Source organism: Antechinus flavipes, chromosome 3, assembly GCF_016432865.1.
Source record: "Antechinus flavipes isolate AdamAnt ecotype Samford, QLD, Australia chromosome 3, AdamAnt_v2, whole genome shotgun sequence".
In the NCBI taxonomy this organism is placed as follows: Eukaryota; Metazoa; Chordata; class Mammalia; order Dasyuromorphia; family Dasyuridae; genus Antechinus; species Antechinus flavipes.
Window position 1 is genome coordinate 451,756,568 of NC_067400.1, and position 25,008 is coordinate 451,781,575.

The window sequence follows — 25,008 nt, forward strand, 5'->3', positions numbered from 1 at the left end:
TGTAATTATATCATTACAGCATACAGATTATGTGTGAACTTAAAGAACCATTATATCACCATTCTAAGTACTAAATATATAAGTGAACTAGAGAACAATCATCTCATCAATTCCATTGAGTTAACACCTTGTTTCAAGTATACTTCTCCAGAGTTCTGGCTCCCTACATCTCCCACTTCATTTGTTTTAGAACACAGATGGGTCACACCCTCTCTAACTTTTCAGTAAGAGAGGTGAAAACACCAAAAAAGGAGGTGATCATGCTCTCCCTGACTTCTCAAGGAGGGAGGTGAAAACATCAAACCAGATATTGTTATCAGCTTTCCTCTGGACTGAAGGGGTTTTACTTGAAACAGGTATACATAAATCCATCAGTATGGGAGGCATTACACAAGCGCATAGTAATATAACACAGGCTAGGAGTGATGTAACAAACAATATGAATCAACATGAGGAATTATACATGTCCATATGTCCTAGAACTAGTTCAAAACCAATCTATTGTCCATTACTTCGTGTGTCAGGGAATCCAATGATTCCTGCAGATTTTGAAGTCCAGCAGCAGTCTCATTGACAATTTTTATTGTTCATTGGCACATGTAGTCAGAGATGGAACCATCTGATGTTTCTTAGTTCTTTTCCTTCATTTCAAGGGTCTTCTCCATCTCTCTCTGATGGACAAGGTGAATATGGCTTGTTGGTAGCCATTTGATTCCTTCTCCATCTGTCCCCCAAGCACTTAACCTGTCTGGTCCATTCACCACTTTCTAGATCTCTACACATCACTTGGCGATTATCTAAAGATACCAGTTTTCCATTGAAGGGGAACAAGTAAGAGTACAGGCAGGCCTTCAGTAGCAGCCCTGCCTAAAAAGCCAAAGTACTCAATTGTAATCTTAAGTGTTGTAAGATGTCTCTTCCCCATAGATTGATGAGAATTTTTTCAACTACAAAAAGAGTAAAAGCTCCTGTTAGCACTAACTTCAGTTATTGATCCTCCTATGCCAGATATGTAGGCGTCTGCCTTAATCTTTGGCCACTGACTGGGCCAGTTGGCACCTCTAATGACTGTATGTGTCTACCAATCCTTCTAATAGTATGCTATTTGCAAAGATAGTGAGCATAGGTCGGTCAGCTGTAACAGCTGCAGGCTAGAATATTCCTGGATTCTGTTGCTTGGAGTCAGAATCTGGGCAACTATCACCAGATTGCTTATTAGGAGTCTGTATCAGTAAACTTGATGCTACTACTTCTCCTGAGTAATGTCACACATTGTCTACCTGTATTAGTGGCTGGGATATTAACTACACAATCCCGTTTCCCACATCAGTATATGGATGGACACTTTTGTAAATACTCTCAGGAGGTAAAATGGTCAAGCCTACTGTGCCTGGTGGCAAAGGATCCATAGGCCGGGTAGGGACTGATTTCACCTCTCCAGGGAGTATCTCAGTAGTCCTAGTTGCATACAACTCTATTCTCCCCAATTGTAATCCCTTTCTCCCATCAGGTTGCTACTCGGCTGATTGATCATATCTGAGTATTGAACTTCTAAAGATTCTCTGGGTGTGAGGTTGGCTGCCATCATGCCCCACCTGTTTTTTGCCTGGAGCCCTGGACCTGGACCTCATTTCCCATTTCCCTGAGTCAATCTACATTCTGAGGCCCAGTGGAAGCCTCTGTTGCATTTTGGAGATGGGATATTGGGTCTTGTTGTCCAACCCTGTTTTCTCACTCTTTCTCTATGCCAACATTGAGCTTTCAGATGCCTACTTAACCACATTGAAAGCATTGACGAGTCTCTCTAGAAGTCCCTTGCTAAAGGATCCCTGTCTTCCCACGTTCGGATCTTGGGAAGTCTGCATTATAGCCTGAGTAAAAGATATTTGTGTCCACTGTGGCACAGCATCTTATGATCTCCTCTAAAGGAATATCCTTGTGTAGTCCTAGTATAATTCTTCTTTTTAGCATTTTCTTTAGCTATTATCTTATCATAATTTCTGTTGCTATATTTTCATCAATAGTTCTTGTGACAACTGTCTGCAGATGTCCCACAAAATCAGCAAAGGGGTCATTTGGGCCTTGCTCTATTTTCCTGAAGGTTTCCCCTCTATCTTGCCTTCCTGGGAGGGTGCCCCATGCTTTGATAGCAGCAGCAGCAATTTGGTCATATTCTGCCATAAGGTAATTAATTTGTGCTAAGGTGTCTGCATAAAAACCTAAACCTGCTAGTTGATCATAGGTGATTGGTATATTAACTCCAAGTTGCCTGTTTCATTGGGCTTGAATTCTACAGAGTTCCTTATATTTAGAAAGCTACAACAAGTTTTGTCCAGGTTTTAAACATGTCTTTGCTATAGGGGTTAAAACTTCAAAAGCCAAATTCTCTAATAACATTTTAACATAGGATTACAAAGAAAGCTATATTAAAATGCAATTAACAAAAGCAACTTTTTAAAAGTCCAAGGACTCTAGGTTAAATTTTAGTCAAGTGAATGAGTCATCAGAGATAAGGAAACTGTAACTACCTGTGCTGATTATTAGATGAGGCTTCTGCTATTTTTGGAGCAGACAAGACCCTGTCTGAGTGTAGTAGCTGAGAGAAATTGGAGAGATAATTATGCCTGAAGGGATGAATAGACCCACCCACAAAAAAAGTACAAAGGCGAGTAAGAATGACTGACAGCCCTGCTTAATCTTAGGGAACCACTTCACTATCCCATTCTTTTCTCACAACTGCCCTGTAAGAAAGGTACTGCAGGTTATTACAGATGAGAAAACTGAGATTCAGAGTTTAATTGTTGAAAACATTTACTCCATTGACCCTTGAAATAATAATAATGTTTGGGAATCATCCCCCTAGTCTAGCTATTTTCACAACCAGTTAAATGGAAAAAGACTTTTGTGCTCTAGTTAGAAGATAAAATATTGAGTTGTTCATATCTTACCTCTCATAAATTACTCCATAATCTGGAAATGAAAACAATTAGGTAAAAGGTCAGTTAACTCTTTTCAGCTCTTAAGGTCAATGATGTATTTGCTTCATTCTGTATTCTTTCTTTTCCTTCTTTCACTGTGGATTTTTGTCTCTACTCCTATTTCTATACCCTTTTTTCTCTTTCTGCCTTCCCTCCCTTATTCCCTATGATCTCTCTTTCCTATCCTTTTGAGTTTCTCATTGTTAGAAAAAGGATAATTACATTTTATTGTGACACCAAAGAGAATTCCCTTAAAACAAAATGACTTCCACCAAATATCCAAATAGGGTAAATTTGTTTTATAAGCTAGATAGAGAGGGAATCATTGTCACTTAGGGAATTTGCTCATCCCAGATCTTGGAAACAGCTGCAAGAATAGCTATCCATTGATATGAAAAGTTAGTTTTATAAATCAAAAAATGAGTTCCTTAAAGGTAAGTGTTTGGGGGGAGGGTGGGTTATATGCCTAGCATTAGTACAATACCTGGCACATATTAGGAATTTAATAAATGGTGTTGAATTTAGTTGGGTTGATCCATTAGGAAGCATTGATGTTCTGAGAATGAACAAAATGTGTTTCACAATGAGTTTACTTCTTGACTTTAGGAAATCTCAATTGTTTATTGATAGATTAAAAGACAATTATTAAAAAGATAAAATTTCCTTGTTTCAAGAGACTGCCACTAAAGGTATTTTATAAAATTCGCTGATTTAAAAAATTATTTGAGAATGGAATTTTAAACACAAATTTATTTTTTATGTAAATTGTTCAGTTCCATGCAGGAGTATAGTCCTGGAAACCTGCTAATACTGTTACATGATACAAAACGCCATCATTTTGTCATGCATAGTATATTAAATAGCATAGTTGTAAATTTTCTAATTTCTGTTTTCTATATTTAGAGAAGAAAAATTGAAGAAACCTAGCAGAGCAAGTCAGAGGAGAAATAGAAGAAGAAATAGGAAACTGAAGAATAGTAATGCTAAATCTATGGAGAAAGAATCATATGGAACCCTAAGTTATCCTGTGCCAGAGGATGAAGGCACATCTGAAAGTGAAGAGCATTACTCAGAAGAAGAGAATGATGGAAATTTAGTCTCCATGTCCATTGGAGATTTGGGATGTACATCAGCAGACTCTGTAAATAGACATAGTAAGGAAGGTAGTAAAAGCATAAAATTTGAACTTGGAAAAGAAAATATTTCTAATGCTCAAACTGTCACATCTGTAACTTGGGAAAATCCACCAAGGTGTGACTCAACTGCAGAAAGTAACAACTTGTATCAATTAAGTTTGACATCCATTCCTCATGAAAATGCACTTGGATACATATATAATCATCAGACAACAGTTCAAAACTTTGTAGAAAAACAGAATAATCCCTATGTACCAGGTATCAGTTGCTCAGAAATGAAGGCTGATAATCATGTTGAACCAAGTTATTCTGTGGTGTGCGGCATGAAGGATAGAATTGTGTCTGCTAAGGCCACTTGTGTTCTCACAGAAGAGGATAGCATGTCAGCTGAAAGCCTCAGTGATAAAGAAATGCTGCCTAATCAGTGCAGATTTAACTCTTCATATGAAAATTTAAAATATGGGCACAGAGCAAATAGGAATCAAACAAATTGTTGGGCTTTTTTCTCAGCTACATTATCTGATGAAAAACTGGAGTGGGATTTGGACACACAGCCTTCTTTTACTGGTTGGCCTGAGGGGCCTCATAACTTTATAAACCCACAGAGACAAAAGAAATCTAGGTGTTCCAGACAGACTTGTCCAGATAGCCCTAGAGAACTGATGAGACTTGTCTACAGAGATAAAGGTACAGACCCAGGAAACCATCTGCAAGCACTGATGGAGGAGAATGCTGATGCATTAAGAAATGAAGAGCTGGCATCTTCTCCAAATAAACTTACAGACCTAATTCCATTCATGGAGACAGAAACTAATATCCTTAGAAGCAACTTGCCTGAAATATGTGTCCAAAGGAAAACATCAGCCATAATTACTAAGAAGGGAAGACCCAGAAGGATTTTTAATTTGGCTCCAAACTTTCACCTGCCAAGACAAGCTGTGGTTAGTGTAGAAGAGAAGAGGGATGCTCTGATAGCAGGTAGTCAAATATTTAAAAACATTTTGGTTGTAGAAAATGACAGAAGTCCAGAAGTGAATCATGAAGAGAAGAATAAGCCAGAAGGGATGACAGTCCAATGTAATCTATCACTAGGTTATCCCATAGATCTTCCATCCAACCCTGGAGGAGAATTGCAGTCTCATGATGTATCATTTAGTCAATTGAAACAGACTTTGTGTCTCCCTGAAAGGGCTGTTCTGAAGTTTTTGTTTACAAGTGAGAAAAGAATTGTGATGTTTAAATCACAAACAGTGGGAAATAGGCTGAATGAGGTAGAACTAATTTCTTCAGAAATTTCAAATCATAAGCCCAAAATTTTATTACCTGCTAAAATTTCTTCGGAGCATCCAAGTTTTGGCTTTGATGTTTTTTCTGGAAGTTTTGGTGCCAAAGTTCACAAAGGAAATGAGTCCAAGTCATCACAATGTGTACAAGCTGAATGTAGTCGAGATTCACTAAGGGTCATGCCTAATTCCTTTGGTCTTCCCTTATCTCAGAGATTTGCTTTCCAACTTGTAAATCTGTTTGGATCTCCTGGAGTGCCAATAGGTAACTCTTTTGGTCACTTTCTTAAAATGAGTTTTTTAGTTTCATCCTGCCAATTGTCTTATAGTCAGTTATCACATGGTGTTTCACTTATTCTTTCATATAGTTCAATTTTGCAATCAGAAGATTCATCATGAATTGTGCTTTTTCCTCACTATTAGTTATTTTGAATGAATGATATTATGGGTATTTTTAATCTGAATAAATTCTGGGAGAATTTGGTGAGAAGATGAGAGTCAGACTGGACAAATAAGTGACGAAGGGATTATTGAGGAAATTTAACTCTTATTTCCCTCACAACTTGCTATCTTGTCAGAACTCCCAGTTGGTACGTGATCCCTATTTTGTCTTCATTCAGTTATAATAAAATTGTGCAGCTCAGGTTGAAATTTTTTTTTAATAACTTTTTATTGATAGAACTCATGCCAGGGTAATTTTTTACAACATTATCCCTTGCATTCACTTCTTTTCCAATTTTTACCTCTCCCTCCCTCCACCCCCTTCCCCAGATGACAAGCAATCCTTTACATGTTGAATAGGTTACAGTATATCCTGGATACAATACATGTGTGTAGAACTGAACAGTTTTCTTGTTGCACAGGGAGAATTGAATTCAGAAGGTATAAATAATCCGGGAAGAAAAACAAACATGCAAGCAGTTTATATTCATCTCCTAGTGTTCTTTCTTTGGGTGTAGCTGCTTCTGCCTATCTTTGATCAATTGAAACTGAATTAGCTCTCTTTATCGAAGAGATCCACTTCCATCAGAATACATCCTCAAACAGTATCATTGTTGAGGTATATAATGATCTCCTGGTTCTGCTCATTTCACTTAGCATCAGTTCATGTAAGTCTCGCCAGTAGCTCAGGTTGAAATGTAAGAATACATTAATTATTGGAAAAAAACCAGGAATAGGAGCAACATTAACAATAACAATCTTGAACCCTTTCAAGATGAACCTTGATAACCATCTTTGAGGAATGTTGTAAAAGAAAGGGATTTTGCACTGAGTGATCTCCAAGTTGACTTCCCAATTCTGTGACTTGAGTTGGGGAAAAAAAAAAAATCCTTTTATATATACAATGGTATTGATTATAAGATGGATTAGTGTACACATCTAAATAATTTCATATTAAACTTGTTTAGTCTTAAAAAAAATCATCATACACCATCAGATATATTTAAGACACTAGCTGACATGAAATTAAAAAGATATGCATGTTCAATTTTTGCCAATAGGGCAGTGGGTCTTAATCTTTTTTTTTTTTTTTTAATGTCATGGATCTCTTTGTTAGTCTAGCTAAGCTTACAGACCATTGCTCAGAATTTCTTTAAGTGCATAAAATAAAATATATAGGATTACAAAGGAAACCATTTATATTAAAATATAATTATCAAAATATTAAAAACAAAAACATTCATAAACCCCAGGTTAAAAATCTCTATGGCAAAACAGCTACTGTTTTCTCTCACCTTGCTTGCTCACTTTTCTACTCTGTTCTTAATCCTTTTTCAATTTGGTATTCTCAGATAGCTTAGCTCCCAAAACATCTTACTAAAAATTAGCAACAAATTTCGTGGCCAGACAGGCAGATTCAGTGACTTGTTTGGGACATTTTTGAATCCTATTAATGCTTTAAAGTAGTGATTCCCAGCTTTTAAAGAATTGCTATGTTTTTTCATTTTCTGTCCTCTAAAAAAATGCTATGTGCCACATTCATTCATTCACTTATATTTGGTTTTTTAATTTGAAAAAATTTTAAATCTCATTTGATTGGCACAATCCAACACTGTTAAGTGCTATTATTATTCCTGTTTTACAGATGAGGAAACTAAGGCTGAGAAAGGTTGAGTGATGATGATCCTGCCTTAAAAACCTCCTAGCATTGTAACCCTAGTGAATCACTTAATTTCAGTCAGCGTCAGTCCCTTCATCTGTAAAATGAGGATAAAATTAGTATCAACCTTCCAGCATTGTTGTGAGAATTAAATGAGATGATGTATATAAAACACTTTGAAAATGTCAAAGCTACATATATGTTAGCTATCATCATTGTTGTGTTCCTTTTTTTTTTTTTTTTTTAAATTATTATTTCCCCAGGTCATTCTCTTTCCTCTCAAGGAGTTCATTGCCTGGTTCACTGTCTTCTCCACAACTCCTGTCACAAGAGACCTCATTACATATGTTAACATTCCTTTAAATACTCTAATAACCCAGTTTCTTAGTCTCTTCAAATTCTATAGCTTTTTCCTTGACTCTCCCTTAGTACCACACAATGATGGTAGCATCCTAGACTATAAGTATTCAATTTCCGTGATAAAATACTTAACAGACCTATGTCTGATCATAACCTTCCATCATCTTATCTCTCCTTTTGAGTTGCCTCTCCTGATCCTATTCTTTGTTTCCATTGTGCCCTCTAATCCTGGACTTTCTGGGGCTATTAGTCCTGTTCTAACTTCACTTTTCTTTTTTACCAATCTGAATTCTCAAATTAATCAGTTCAATTCTATTGTCTTCTATTCACAAATATCTTGTGTTTCTCTCTGTCCTATTTCCATTCCTGCCTTACCAAACTGAAACTTTTGATTTCTGCCCCCAATCTAGTTCACTCTACTTAATGCTGCAGAATGAAGTTGAAGATAGTTCAGCCAGCCAGCCTAAGGCCTCCACTTACAAATTTATGTTACCTAACTTCACTTGGGCTCTCATTCTAGCAAGGAATCCTATTTTGCTCCTCCCTAACAGATTGCCCATCCCACTTGTGAAAAAGGTTATTTAAAACCTTTTCTCCTCACATCTTCCATATTATCTTTTCCTCCTTCCCCCCAACTCCCTTATTGTTTTGTACTTTACTGAAAAAGTAGAGGGCATTTTGCTAAGGCTTAGGTTATTGACATAACTTTCTTAAGTCCTAAGTACAAAAGCCAGCCCGTGACGGCAAGAATTGCTCTCTGTCACACACACACACACACATACACACACACACACACACACACACAAACAGTATATCAAGATATTCAATACAAAGGTAGGGAAGTTGGCTCTCATCTCTTTTCCTCCAGTCTCCAATTATGAGATAACTCTTCTTGCTAAGGTCAACTCTTCCACATGTGGTCTTTATCCTATTCCCTCCTTTTTCTCTGACAGACATCTTCTCAATCATCCCTCCTCACTATGTAATCTTCATTCTTTCATTTATTTATTCCTTCACCACTACCTTCAAACATGCCCATCTTCTCTGTCCTTTAGGAAAAAAAAAAACACTTTATTTTAGACTCCATCACCCTCTCAAGTTGTTTTCTCCTATAGTGCACCTCCCTTTTTCAGTCAAACCCTTAGAAAAAGATATCTAAACCTATTGCCTCTATTTCCCCACTTCTTGTTTCTCACCTTTCTGTTCTCTGGCTTCTGACCTTATTACTCAACTGAAATTGATATCTCCAAAGTTTCCATTGTTCTCTCAATTGCCAGTTTGATAGGCTTTTCTCAGTCCTTATCCTTCCTGACCTTTCTGTTGCATTTAATGTTTTTGACCACCCTTTCTTTCCTGTTGCTCCCCCCCCCCTTTTTATGACATTACTTCCCCTGCTCGTCTTACTGATTCTTAGGCTCCTTTGCTGGCTCATCAAATATGTCATACCTCCTAACAGGGTTTACCCCAATATGCTTCCCTAGGACTTCTTCTCTCTCTAAACTTTCATTTGACAACCTCATCAGTTTTTTTGTCATAGATTGAACTTGGTTCAGGTTAGTCTTGTTATTTTATGATTGGAAGTGCAATAAAATGAGATATTGAATCATCTAACAATTGTTATTCATCTTTCTTTTTTGAGAGGGCCAGTGACATCACAGGGATCACCCTTTCTTTGCTTGCTCCCAAATTGGATTTAAGGGAGGCAGTTACACAAAGTCATCAACCTCACTGTTTCTTCCAGAGTCATTGAAGTCCAGTGGAAAGACAAAAATGGAGACGACTGAGGATACCCTGGGATGTAATTGATGACCCATGCATCTTCAATGTTTGACCAAGCTATCCATGCCCCACAGCTCCACAGGTGCTTCAGACACCTTTGCCAAAGGAAACCTTCATTCATACACTTGGGATAGACATCCCCCTAACTCACTTGATCAGCTTCCTTGCTTCTCTATTAACCATCCTGATCTACCAGTAAATTGTGACAGAGCAACTTTTACCTCCTGTGAGTTGACTGTACTTAGGATCATCAGTGACACAAGTCTTAGTCTCCTGAGCTGATTAAGTCTTGAGGATGTTTCTAATACTATTTAAGGAAAATTAAGCTAGCTCACAGATAAGGCATTAAACATTTACTATGTGTTTAACACTGGAAATACAAAAAATAAGCTCCTTCTCAAGGAATTTATATTCTAATGGGAGAAGAAAACACATAGGAGATGGAATGGATGGGGATGACAGGTTGGAGTTGTAACTGCATGGAGTCAAGGTAGCTAATGAGTTAAGTGAGTTAAGAAATTGAGCAGTGTAAGTGGGATTTCTGATTATGATGTGGTGGTTCTGCACTCACCACTCCACAACTCAACCTTAGGGGGAAATGAAGTCATTTTCAGGAATACAATATAGCCAATGTGATACTATATTCTAATCCTTTCCCCTCTGAAAGATAAGATAGTTTTTCCTTAAATGGTATTGAGATTATCCTTTAAATTTAGCTGGCTCAGGGATTAAAGACTATGGCTAATGTTACTATATTTTGGTTACCTGAGTACAAAGCAGCTGTAGGAAGTTCCAGATGTGCATTGATGCTTGGCTGATGGAAGACAATGGACAGCTGAAGCAAGTAGTAACTCGGTTTAATCAGCTTGAGCTGTCCTGAATGCCTATCCTTATTGTATACCTTTTTCTTTCTATTGTGGCTCAGTAAATCTCCTTTTGTTAACAATGAATAATCTTCATGTTGTTCCAGTACCAAGTTTAAACTATTAAGAGGACTTGTTATTAGGCCCAGCTCAGAACACCTACAGAACACAATATCACTCCTTACACAAACTCCCATGGGCTTAATTATCATGTCTGTTTTGATGACTCACATTGGAATGTATCCATTCCAATTTCTCTCCGGACCTGTAGCTGTGAATCACCAGATGTATATTTGACATTTTAAAGTGCATGTCTTAAAGACATCTTGAATTCACTGTTCCCAGACTAAATTCATTATTTTTTCCTCCAAACCCACTCACCTACCCCCTCCTACATATCTTTTTCTATTGAGGGAATTATCATCTTTCTGGTTCCTGGATTTATAATCTTGACATTAATCTTGACTCTGCTTTCTCTCACCTCACATAACCAATTAGTTGCCAAATCTTGCATCTACCTTCAAAATATCTCTCCTATCGAACCTCTTCTCATTACTCAGATTGCTTCCATATTAATTCAGGCCCCCGTAACCCTTACCTGTAGCATCACAATGGCTTTCTGCTTTGTTTTCTTGTCTCCATTGTCTCCTCATTCAAATCCATTTTCCCACATAGATGCTAAAGTGACTTCCTTGAACACATTTCTAACCATATCAGTATACTCCAATGATTCCTTTGGTAAGAATTTGGGAAATAAGTTATTAACAGTGACTTGGTCAGAGCACCTGATCCCCTAGGAATCCTTTACATACAGAATCTAGATGAGTATCTTTAGGAGTAGGGCTGAAACTCTGAGTAGGTGTACTGGAATCAGACAACTGAGCACTTAAGGCTAATTATCCATTGGACAATACTCTATTAGCATATGCTATTCTGTGCTGGCTCAATCTTTTGGTGCATACAGAAAATTGTAGGAAGGATTAGGGGGTGGAGTAAGACAAGCCAGAATCACTTAAGTGGATGAAGAGAAGGGAGGTTGTGGAGATTGCTGTGTCCATTCCCTTCACTTCTACCCTAAAGACCAATAATAAAGACCAAGGACTTTTGCTTATCCTGACTCCTGCTGATTCTAAGGCATCCAGGGTGCTAACTCAGTCTTTACACTTGCTAAATAGAAAAAGTCATGGATGATGTAAGCATTCTATAAATATTATAAGACAAATGTTAAGGGGATCATTGAAGGGGCCTGTGATTTTGGCTTAGATTTCTGAAATGGCTACATGGAAAAATCAAGTTTTGCTATGTTTTTTAAAGGAGATAAAAAACTTGCCTAGGGAAAGGCAAAGTAGGAAGGAGGAATGATCAGGCTGAGAATTGTCAGTGAAGCAGTGTGAATAGATTTGTTTTGACTAAGTCAAACTGAAAAGTCAATAGACAAGTGACTGGTATATTTGAAAGTGGCTAAAGTTGTGTAGAAGGGATACCACATGACAAAATTACATCTCACTTATATTTTATAATAAAGATGTAATGTTTTGCATATTTGTTGCACACAAATTAAAAGTGCATGATAAAGTCTTGACAAAGATCTGACTATGGCTCTGCCTGAATTTAAGCAATTCTTTTACCAGCTACTACTTTTCTTAGCAGACAATTGAGGAAACTAAGGCAAACACCCAGGTTTGCCCAGGTTCATACATAGGAAATCTCTAAGGTCATATTTGAACTCAGGTCCTCTAGACTCTATCCAATGCACCACCTTGTTGCCTCTATATACCATTAAAAATGATTCTTTTGTTGTTTTTGTTTTTTATGCTACTTCTATTTCACATATATAGCCACGTACATTTAAAATTTACATATGCATAGAATTACATGTGTGTAATAACCATTTTCAATAAGTCTAAGTACTTTTCACTAATCAACATCTTCCTGTTATTCTTGTATCTGGAAGCAGTTCCAAGTTTTAATTCACATTTTTAAAGGATTTTTAAGGTCAAAGCCTATCTTATATTTGTTCTTTATATCTAGTTACAGCTACATCTAAATCTGTCTATTTTTAATCTCTATATCTCTAGTTAGATCTGTATCTACATCTATATAGCTATCTATCTGTCTCTATTTGTATAACTGAATATATCTATATTCCTATGTAAAGTAAAAGGCTTCTGTGACATTAGTGACTAAATATATCCTGTTTCTTTTTTTTACAGAATCTTTGTTGCTTGATGACTATGTAGTTAGCCTAGACTGGAAAACATTAAAGATGATCTATTTGCAGTGGAAGACATCAGTAGAGGTATATTGTCTTGTTTTAAAAAAAAAAAAAAAAAAGGAAGCCTTCCCTAACTTATATTTTAAACACACACCCACTTTAACCCAAAACAGCTGGAAAAAACATGCATCTATTAAATTTGAATATTAAAATGTGTTATTACTGGATAAAATAGGAAATTATATCAATGGATAATGTGACTGTATATGCTATACAACTAGTTAATAAAATAGAGTAACATTTATTTGCTTAGATTTTCTAAGCAAGCTGTTTTGTGGCTATCCATAGCAAGTGAATCAGCAACTATCTTTTAAAAAGTGTTTCTCCACTAATTTGGATATAGACAGAGTATCCCAAAAGTCATAATATAGTTTGGAAATATTAATTAAAACTGAACTATGCCTTTTAGAACACCCTGTATAAATCCATATAGCTATACCTATGTCTATTTGTACCTATAGCTCTATCTACATATCTCTCTCTCAAGGCCTATACTTATATCTGGAAGTATCTATTTGTATCTATGCATCACTAGCATCATATGTATCTGTATCTTTCTATATATCTATATCTGTATCTACATCTATCTGTATAGCTCTAATACTGTATCTATGTACCTATTATCTATTTGTATTTGTATCTATCTCTTTGTCTATAGCTATACCTATATATTTGTCACTATATCTTTCTCTCATTAACTATATATCTCTATCCTTGAATCTGTATCCATATAAATACATATATCCATATGTTATGTATGTGTCTATGTGTATCATATTTTCTTTCATTTCCCTGATTTTATTCTGTTTTGGGTGTCATATCAACTGGAGAGGCAATGTGGTATATTGGATAGAAGGCCAGCTTTGGATGATCTAAATTCCAATTGTACAATGATACCTATAGAATTAATAGGTATCATTGTACAATTGGAATTTAGATCATTGTGATCCTGGGTCAATCCTTTAACCTCAGTACAGACAGCTCTTTATGACTGTAAACAACAGAAAAGTTGCTGGTACTGCGTGAATAGAAAGAGTTTTTCTACTAGTAGCTCCCAAACCTATGAAATTACAGATCTTTGCAATTTATAGTTTTGGAGAATTAGCTGTTTAAAGCACTGAGAAGTTATGAGATTGTCCAGGATCACATAATGTGTTGGAAGGACTTGAACCCAGATCTTTCTGTCTGGCTCTCTCTTTATTAATGTGGTTATCTATGTATCTAAACTAAAAATTTGACGCTTATTTTACAGATTCAGAAATCACTCATGAGGCTTCAGTGGTCCTCTATTGTGATACAAGATGTCATTGATCCATTTATTTTGTCAGGAAATTTCACTGATGGATATGGGTACACTGGCTGAGAAGGTAGAAACCTTATAAATTAAAATTCTAGAAAATACAATACAATATTGACCCTAGGGAGGGATCAGTTAATGTTAAGTGGTGATGATGAAAGTACAGGTTAAGATTATTCTGAAGATATGAGCTATTGCCTCTGATGTCCACAACCTGTGTCCTTTCTCAAATCTAACACATCTCTTTATTTGTACCTGTTTTATATAACTTATATTATTTGATTTTATAGGGTTTGTGTGTGTGTGTGTATGTGTGTGTGTGTTTGTGTAAATGTGTTTGTGTAAATGTGTGTGTGTGTAAATGTGTTTGTGTAAATGTGTGTGTGTGTTTGTCATATTCTTTCCTACAGCACTTTGAGCTCCATGAGGACAGGAACCATGTCTTATCTAAACTTTATATCTCCCCCATGCAGCACAGTGCTCTGCACACAGTAGGTGTTTAATAATTGTTTATTTCATTGGGTTTGTTATTGTATGTAAATTACGTGTGCCCAGAGGCATTGCTAGTGCATCTTGAAATCAGAATTATAATGACAGAAATGTAATGGAGCATTGGAAATCTAAAAGCTCAGGATAATAGATGCTTCTATTTTTTCTTGTGTTTATATAAACACTTCAATGAAAGCAGTAGCTTATTCTTCCATTTATTCAGATAAATGTTTTTTTTCTGAAGAAGTCTTACAGTTTTCCATCTCCTAATGATAGTCTGAAAAGTAGCAATATTTTAGCAAGTTGAACCATCATTCTTCTTTGTGCTCCATTGGGAAGTTTTCAATTCCTCTTGGCTCTGCTTCTCTTGGGAGTTCTCTGATTTGAAGCTTAATGGCAATGTAAATTGAATACTGAATGCTGACTGTCCCTTTTCAACATATGCATTTTATCATGATGATTTCTAGGAACGACAGAAGAAGATTAGAAAGAAAAATGAAAATTCCTTCATTGGTAAGTACAATTTATCCCACAGGACTCTAAACTCAGAAGGAAATAAATGTTGACGTTACTTGGTATTTTAAAAAATGTAATTGCCATGCTATTCTTGAAACTAAAATACAAGAAAATTAAATTTGTTACTATAGCAACATATATCTGCTGTTTCAAATGTAAGATTTCTATAAATTTAGTTCTTTTTTTTTTTTTTGGACCATAACAATGCTGGTATTGTTGGTGCTAAATTTATTTTCCTAGCTTTATTGGATTGAACATATTTTATGACATTCTCTCAAGAGTTTGAAGAGATTTTTTTATTTTATTTTTTGGAAAGAATTAGGAATGTGGGTAATGATTAAGTAAAAAAAAAATTAAGATGCTAGGAAAATGGGTTAAAAATGTAGAAAACTCATGTTTACATGAGAGTATATTTTAAATGTGATATCAAGCAGATGTTAAATAAACATATCACACATTTGTTTGAATGCCAATTGTTGAAATAAACACAGCTGTCTTTATTCTGAATGCACAGAACTAGAAGACTACTTCTAACTGATAAGAAAATTATGTACTGTATATACATCATGTTATCTTCAGTCATTTTAAACTAATTTAGTTAAGGTAATTTATTTCTCAAATCACACTGTATATCTATTCTTCATTTATAATCATATATTTATCTAGTTAAAAAAAGAGTTAGGGTTCTTAGAAGGGGAGGCAGTACTTGGAGGAAGAGGGAAGAATTAAGGCATTTGAAAAAAAAGTTTAGAAATTTTGGGCCACTTGGGAATAGAGTTATATGACAAAAGACGAAATGGGAATTGTTAGGAAGATAAGCAAAGAAATTATGGATGTTGGGGAAGAGAGAAAGCTCAATCAATCAATCGATAATCAATAAACATTTATTAAGTGACTACCATATGCCAGGCATTATGCTAAGTTCTAGGAATACAAAAAGAAACAAAAGGCAGTCCCTGCCCTCAAGGAGTTTACAGTTTAATTGGGGAGACAATATGAAAACAAATATATATAAAGCAAGCTAAATGCAAGAAAAATAGGAAATAATAAACCAAGGGAAAGCACTGGAATTAAGAGGGATTGGAGAAACCATCCTGTAAAAGGTGAAATTTCAAAAAGAATTAACTTTAAGGTGAAATGAAGAATGTTAGGAGGACATAATGAAAGGTTATTTCAGAGAAACAAAACTAAGATGTAAGTTACAGAATGTTGAAAAAAGATAAGTCTAAAGGTACTAAGAGTAAAAAGAACATCAAGGTTGACAACAGAGAACAAATAAAAATTCAAGAAGGAGAGACTAATTAAGAGAAGCTAGCTAGTCTTGGTGGGATACTCTTAAGGCCTAGCCTGCTGCAATATATCTTTCCATTGATTGATGCAGTTATTTAAATTTCTCTTAATATAAGAGTTCTTTTTTGGCATGTTAAAACATTATCTTCATATGGCCTTTGGTTAAAAAAAAAGCATATACATTCCTTGCATGTGTGTGTGCGTGTGTGTGTACATGATATCAATAGGACTAATAAATTTTATTAGTATGAAATAATAATATGATTATATTATTATACATTGTTTTATAATTATTATATTCTAATTTAGTATATCTATAAAAACATATGTCATATTAACTTACTGAGTCCTAAAGAAATAGGACACCGAAATGGTAGACTCTATTTGGATGTAAGGAGGTGTAGAATAAAAGGGATACTACATAAGAAGGATAGTTTGTGATTTGGGGAAGGTGGTTGAAGGCAATTGAAGCTGTAAGTCAAGGGAGGTTGGGAGGCGTTGTGGGGACATTAGGTGCCAAAAATGGGGTACCAAAGATGAATTTCCCCTGTTTTAGAATTTTGTCTATGACTAGTCCTAAATTATAGTTTTTTCTTTGTAGTTGATGTGACTAGCCTTCATGATAATAAGAAACCTGATCATCAAGAAAGTCAAGGATATTTTAAAACACTTTCAGAAACAAACTTTTCTAAAGCTGATGAAATAAAGGATAATTTCCAAGCCAATACAACACTTATTTTGGATACCATACCCAATCATTCTTGAAGAATTATTTGAATAAAATGCCACATCAAAGAGAAAGGTAACAATTCGAAAATGTTTTGTTTTACTAGCTTCTAAATTCCTAAATATTTATCAGAACCAATAATTTCTCTTTTAAAGAAGGAAATAGAACTTATAGGCTTCTAAAAGGGTTTTAAAATTAAGAGGAAAGGATAATTACAGAGTCACAGAATTTTAGAGTTGGAAGGTATCTCAGCTTTCCCCTGTTCATCCTTGGCCCGAAGAGCTCCCAGTAATGGAGAATCCATTTGCTACCTGAAATAGCCCTATTCATTTTCATATAGCTCTGTTAGAATATTTTTCCTGGCGTCAAAACTCCATTTGTCTCTTAACCCTTCCCACCTGGTCCTGCCCCCTAGAGCAAACAAAGAATAAATCCAGTCTTTCTTCCTCTTGATAGACCTTCATATCCTTAAACAATGATATGAACCTTGTCCTCCCTGAATCTTCTCTTCTTCAGGCTAAATATCCCTAATTCTTCCATCTGATCCCCTTCTGGCATAGATTTAAGGTCCTTCCTCATTGCTCCCTGAGCAGTTTCCCATTTATTAATGTCCTTCTCAAACTATGATGTCTAGAACTGAATACAAAATACTTTAGATATAGTGTGGCCAGGGCATACAGATGATACCTATTTATCCCTGCAAGGATCCCTGTAGCCTAAACTCTGGAGTTTCCTCTCCCTCTTTGGGAGGTCCCCAAAGAAGCTACTGCTCTGGACTTGAAGAGGTTATCTCTGGTATTATTATTCACAAATCCCCATCTTATGTGTTCTTTCCATTATTAATTGAACAATTAACTTTAGGTAATTAGCTTTTACAAAAGGGTATCTACTGAAAAAATACAGCAAGAACAAAATTATAAAAGTTTGCAGGTTGCCATTTCAGTCTTTGTGGAGATTGGACTCAAACTTAAAATGGTTGCTATGAAACAGTCCTCCCTCAGGTTTACTTCTAGATGTAGCATAAATAGGAGTATATTGGAGCTGATTTGAACTGAATTAGAAGAGCCAATTATTAAATTTTCACTGTGAGTATTTATTCCTCAGAAATAAGGCCGCAGGACTTATTGTTTTATTTGGATTTAAGAAACCACAGATAAAATATTAATAATGCATATTAAATTTAAAATTACATTGTGCATATATATATATTTTTGGAGATCTGTTAAACATTTATCAGCATACCCCTGGGCATAGCTGATAGAAGCCTTAGTCCTGTGTAGAGATAGAACATAGTGTTTTTTGGCTGGATTGTTTCATTGCTGAGCTGGATTAAGCAGATCATTCCTCAGGGCTGATTTCTCACTAATGTAAGTATTCGTAGATTCTGCTATGAACTCCAGTTGCTAGACTTTTGCCTTATTCATCTTTTGAAACCCACAAAAAATCAAACATGTATTCAACCATATGATGGTCAGATGGAGAGATAAGGATTGCTACTTCTGCTGTTGCTCCCTGTCCCCACATTTGGATGCTTACAACTTATAGCAGTTTTTGCCTAGTTCACCATCTCTGGTGGTGAAGCAAAAGAGGGAGAGATTTTGTCATTCAAGTCTTTTGTGTGCATACAGTCGTTTGTTTTGACTCAGCAATCAACTTAAGGGCTTTTCTTCATCATCCAGTAAGCCAATAAGTGAGTCTGAGAATACCTGTGCCTACTCTGAAACAAAAGGAAAGAACCCCTCCATCACAAAGTTAGACCTCACCAAACCACCATATGGATACGTAGCAAGCAGCGAACATTGAGCATGCTCCAAAGACTGGACTTTCATTAGCCAGTTTCCCCATTATACCTGGAGAATCATGCTTAACACAAAGTTACATTAGTTTTTCTTCAATGCCACATCACACTGCCAATTCATATTTAGTGTATAGCCTACTGAAAAGCTCAGGTTCTTTTTAAACTAGTCTAATCAGCTCTTCTCCCTTCTGTGCTTATAGAAAAAAATTGATTTTTAAAAATCCTTCTGTGAGACTTCATTCAATGAGACCCTGCTGAATTTCATCTTATTTGATTCAGTCCAGTACTTTAGCTCACAAAGATTTTATTGAAAACCTCTCCATTATTCTCTGTTTTAGCCAACCACTATCCCTCCCACCCCAGCTTTGTGTCATCTGAATAAGCATACTATGTTTCCTTTTGTTCAAATTGCTGATAAAAATGATAAACAGCAGTGGATAGGGACAAGAGTGAAATTGCTGTAGCCAAGTCCTATAATAATATCTTGTGTTCTATCCCTCACTTTATTTTAGTATAAAAACAACAACAGTAATAAGCAGCATTTTTATGGCCTCTGCTATATACCAAGCACTATGCTAAGCTCTTTACAAATATTAACTCATTTCATCCTCACAACAATATCAAGAAGCAGGTGCTATTTATGATATCCCCATTTTATAGTTGAAGAAACCCAGGCAAACATAAATTGCCTTGGCTTGCCCAAGGCTACCCAGCTAGTCAATGTCTGAGGCTAGATTTGAACTCAAATCCCCCAAATATGAAAAATATTTTATATTTTACCCCCGAAAAGAGAAATTAAAAGTAGTTGGCCAGTTTACAAAAGAATTTATTCTATAGGATTTCTTTATGCATAGATTATCTAATACCCAAGGAATTCATCTCTTCTGCAAAGCAAGGTGCTTTAAAAAGCACAGAACCAATTTCTCATTCTTGAGGGGTATATGCTTTAACTACTCAGGTGCTGAATCTAATAGAGTCTAGAAGATCAAATAGCTCTTGTTTATGTGTTTTCTTGCTATCAATTCTTATAATTCTCATGTGTGTATTTTTTATCTTTCCAGCTTCATTAGACACTTCTTCAGAGCTGAGACCATTTCTGGATTTTCTGTTCCTCATTTTCATTTGGCTAAAGTTAATCTAACTGAAGACTGTATTCTTCATTAGTAATGCTTTATAAATGGCTTTGCTCATTTCCTTCCATTTGAAAAAGAAAAAAAAAAAAAAAGCCACAGGATTGGTTCTAGCTTAAATAGGAAGCAGGTTATTTGAGGAACTACCCGATTTCTGATAGACTGCAAGCTTAATAATAACCAGCAGTGCAAAATTACAATCTAAAAAAAACAAAATTGATCTTAGATTTCATTAACAGTGGCAGTCCCCTTGGCCAAACATATCTAGAATGCTGTATTCAGTTCTGGGTCCATATTTTATGAAGGACATTAATAAGAATCTGGAAAGCATAAGCAAAATTGTGACCAGGATGGTCAGGGACTTCAAGATCATGCCACCTTTTTTTTTTTCTCTCTCTGGATTTTGATCTTTATTCCAGCTAGTAGAGCTATTTTTGGCAGCAGCATGATTCATCTGACATATTAGCCATCTTCCTCCAATTCAGTGTTTGCTGCAGATTTCATAAGCATGCAGCCTTTGTCTTCATATTAGTCACTAAAAAATGTTAAGTTAAAATAGGGCTGTGAACTGAGCCTTGACATTGATTGCTCTTTTGGTCCTCTCATTAAAGCAGTTATGAATCCATCCAATCCATCCGATTACATGATAATCCTGCACACATCTTTCCATTTCTTAACAAAAATATGTGGACTTTTATCAAATGCTTCACTACAAATAAGTTAATCTATGTATATGCTATTCTTTGATCTTTCTGGTAACTCAATTTTTGGAAGAAATGAAGTGATAGATGCCCTATTCAAACAATGTTTAGAGCATTCAATTCAAGTGCTATATTTTAGAAAGAATATTTACATGGAGATAGCATGGCATAGTGGACAAATACCTGATCTTAAAAACAGAAAGACCTGGATTCAAGGTTTCAGTTCGAATACATATTGACTTTGTGACCCTGGGAAAATTACTTAATGTCTCAGAAATCTGGACAACTCTCCAAAATTATAAATTACAGAAATGGTGATAACCTAACTAATAGAGGAAATTCCCTTTATATCAAAACTGAAAATTCTCTGTGCTAATGAAGTTATAGGCCCAGTCCCTAGGTTTTAACAAGTCAGGTCATGTCCATTGAGGACAAGGTAGAGTTGATCAGAACTAAAATGGAATTAGACATCATATCGGGGTGGATGTCTGGAAACTGTCTTAAAATAATTTGTTGTTTTTGGCCTTAGTTGGCAGAAGTAGAATAATAGGCTGTAAGACACAGGGAAGTAGATTAAAGAGATATTTTCCTTCACCAACAGACATTCAACAAAGTTTAGATGACTCCTTTTTGGAAATGTTACAGAGAGAATTATATTACAGAGAGAACTAGATGGCTTTAATGTCCCTTCTAACTCTAAAATTCTATAACATTGAATGAATCTGGCATTTTTTTTTTTAGTGAACCCATTCATCATGCTTAATGATTAGCATGTCTATTTCCAAATGTTCACAAATTTGTTTAATAATCTGTTCAGGAATTTTGATGGAATTGGGCATTAAATTCTAGATCTATAATTTGAAGAACCTATTCGTCTCCATTCTTGGAAATCAGGATCATATTTGTCCATTTCTAGCCCTAGAGTACCTAATTTTTCAAAGCTCACTGACAGCAGTTCAGCAATCTTATCTAAAAAATTTTTAAGAAATCAGTATCAGTTTCTTTGATCTTTAAAACAATGGCATAGGATTAGATGATTCCCTAAGGTCCTTCAGCCCTCAATTCTATGTATCAGGTATCAGATTTAGCCTCACTCCACCATTTTCTAGTCACATGATTTTAAGATAGGTCACCTCTCTGGATCCCAATTTTCTTATCTGTATGTGCCCTGCCTGCTTCATCAACAATGAAGATTCAAATGATTATCAATCAAATGAGATTATAAATGTGAAAATACTTTTTCTATTATTATTAACATCTATAAGTGTTTTACAAAAATAATTCAGTCTATAAACATTTGTTAAATTCCTGCTGTGTGTCAGGCACTGTGCTAAGCTCTGTGGATGCAAATACAAAGAAAAAGAAACAGTCCTTGCCCTCAAAGAACTTACAATATAATAAGGGAAGACAAATCCCTACTCTTAAGAAGCTAATTGGAAAAGGCACAAAAAGAAGCTGAAAAGGAGAGATAGAGGGAGGAAGGAAGGGAAATGGAGAAAGGAAGATACTCAGGGTATAATGAAGTCCTGAAAATGTAGCTGATAGAAAATAGGAAGAAGAATGTGCTGAGCCCCTTCCTTAAAGAGAAGCCCTGGAGTCCACGATTCTGCCCTCTAGTCAGAGGTTCCAATCAGAGGAGCACAGGGTCCTAATGAAATGTATCAGGCAGATTGCAATTTTACAGGATAATGAAATTATCCAATGATGAGATCATATTATATATATGTATGTATCTCCAAGTGTTGTACAAATATAAAGTATTGTCCAGTAGTGCTAAAAAAAAAAAAAAAAAAAAAAAAAAAAAGAATCCCCTCCCTAAAATATCTTCCATAATTCTTGAAATCCTCACATTGGGCTGGGCATGGGGGAAACTAAGGCTGGACGATCTTTTGATTTCCAGAATTCTGAGATACTGCAGGTCTAAAGCTCAAAGGGTGTTCACATTAAGTCTGGCAAAAATATGGGGAACCCTTGGATCTGCCAAAGTCAAAAAAAGAAGAGGTAAAAATTTCTTGTGTTAATTAGCAGTGGGATTTGACTCATGGGTAGCCATTGCCCTTTTAACCCAGGTGAGATGGGGAGACCTAGTTTCAAAAAAAACACAAAAACTACCTCTACTGATTTAAGTTCTTAAAGTCTATTAGAATGCAAATATATCCTCTTTAGGGTACTGTAGTTTTGCCCCACATATCTCAGCAGTTGGCATTTCTATGTCTATAACATTTTTAGATCTCAGGGCTCTTTTCATACAAGCATCATCTTTATTCAGGTCCTTATTATTTCCTGCAAAAACTATTACATTGGCTTTTAGATTATTCTCCCTACCCTAATGTATAGTATACATGATTCCCAAAGTGATTTCCTTAAGCACAGACTTGTCTATGTCCTTTTTCCCCTCAGGAAACTTCAGTGACTCCCTATTGCCTCTAGGATAAAATAAAAATTATATTTGACTCTTAAAGCGCTACATAATCTAGTGAACCTATATTTCCAGTCTCACTCTTCCCATACTCCCAAAATGGATTTCTTTCTCCAGTTATTCACACATGGCACACCTTCTCCTGACTTAGTGACTTTGCTCAGACCATCCTATGTGCCTGGAATATATTTGCTCCTTCTCCAGGGGCTTCCTTCCTAATGATTTCATATTGTATGTGTGTTGTATGTGTGTATTTGTAGTCCACCTCTGAGAAACTATAAAATTCTCCAAAGTGGAGATTATTTTGTTCTTTGTATTTGTATTCCAAGTGCCTGGCATATAATAAGTGCCCAATAAATGTTTGGTGACTGATTGGACAATTTGTTGTGTGGAAAATACTTTGGAAATGTTAATATATTAAATAAAAGTAATTAGGGTTATTCTATTTACCCCAGGAGTAAGCTAGAATAAATGATTTGAACTCTCTCAGAAGAGCTATGTCTGACAGACACACACACATACATACACACAGACATCTATATATATACATATATCATCTATGTATGTAGGGGTGTGTATGTGTATGTGTAGGTGTATGTATAGAAAAAGAGATAGAAATAATTCAATAGTCCCAGTGTGGGACAGGTGCAGGATCTCCTTTCTCAAATTAACCTTCAGGTACAAAGAGAAAGCATTTATTTAATCCCTGCAGGGAAAGGCCCAAACACACCTGGAAGCCATCCCAACTCCCAACATGTACTCCCGAAACTGACTAACAGGAAGCAAAACACTGGGTTAAATGGGAAAAAACCGGAGCCTTTTCACTGGATAGACTAAAAGGATGTAACCATCCTTGACCAATGGTCACCAATGTTGTCTACTTTATGTGGTTCATATTACTTCCTGTAACTTCACTAACTTCCTGCATCCCAAGATTCAAGACTGGGAATAGGGATCATGTGATTTCCTTAAACCAGAGCCCAAAACCCCATCCTCCCACTGTGGATATAGGGATCATGTGACCCAGGCCCAGTCTCAATACTGAGAAAACTTCATCCCATCAGTCCCATTCATTACTATATTCCAATCATTTAACCAACGTTCATATATAAGGCCCCGGAGCTGCGAGCTACAGATTAAAAATTCACTTCCTTAATTATAGGAAGTTAATGAGAGTCCCTCCACCCTTGTTTTTCATTGTCATGGTGACCAAGTCCAGGGTGACAGAGGTGACAACAACACGAAAAGTTCCCCAAAATATTTTGGTATCTCAGGACCAATCTCTTGTCCAGCAGGTGACTATTTTATCACCACTTACATTACTGACTATGATACTTGTACCATTTTTTCCTGCTCAACCTAAGGAGAACCGTGTCTATCTTGTGTGGAGATATTTCTTGCTTCACCCAACTTATGACCCAGCTGATATAATATTTTGCTTATTTTAACTTATGCATCACATGTCAATAAATGGTATTATTCTGTATTGGTATAGCTGTTCTTGAGTGACTGGGCATCTAGCCCTATAAAAACAGGTTCTGGAAGGAGAAGGGATCTCAGGTTATGAAGAAGATCTGAGGTCCACTTCATTGGAGGGAACCATGGACCCGTTATTAAAGTGCCATTGGCTCAAGCATTCTGCCTCAGTCTCTTTTATTTTAGGTGGGAAAATTTCAATCTCATATATATATATATATATATATATATATATATATATATATATATATATATATATATATATATATATATATATATATATATATATATATATATACACATGGTTCCTATGGTTCCACTTTCCTTTTAATTTTTGTTTCACTGTTTTTTCGTTCAGTTTATTTTTTATAAGACAATGGAAACAAAATG

At 35.7% G+C, this 25,008-nt stretch overlaps 1 protein-coding gene across 7 annotated transcripts in view; it reads left to right on the plus strand.

Annotated features, from left to right (window-relative positions):
• N4BP2L2 (NEDD4 binding protein 2 like 2) overlaps positions 1-24,778 on the plus strand; it is an 80,948-nt gene extending 56,170 nt beyond the window's left edge. For 3 of the 7 annotated variants that reach the window (XM_051986484.1, XM_051986482.1, XM_051986481.1), the window contains 5 exons: positions 3,882-5,662; positions 12,714-12,799; positions 15,029-15,074; positions 16,969-17,169; positions 19,954-24,778. In XM_051986484.1, coding sequence (XP_051842444.1) covers positions 3,882-5,662; positions 12,714-12,799; positions 15,029-15,074; positions 16,969-17,132 — 2,077 coding nt within the window. In that variant the 3' untranslated portion in view covers positions 17,133-17,169; positions 19,954-24,778. Of the gene's footprint in view, positions 1-3,881; positions 5,663-9,599; positions 9,720-12,713; positions 12,800-14,027; positions 14,143-15,028; positions 15,075-16,968; positions 17,170-19,953 lie in introns of those variants that run through there. The other 4 variants (XR_007952039.1, XM_051986483.1, XR_007952040.1 and 1 more) reach the window with 4 other exon arrangements.
• The last annotated feature ends 230 nt before the right edge of the window (positions 24,779-25,008 follow it).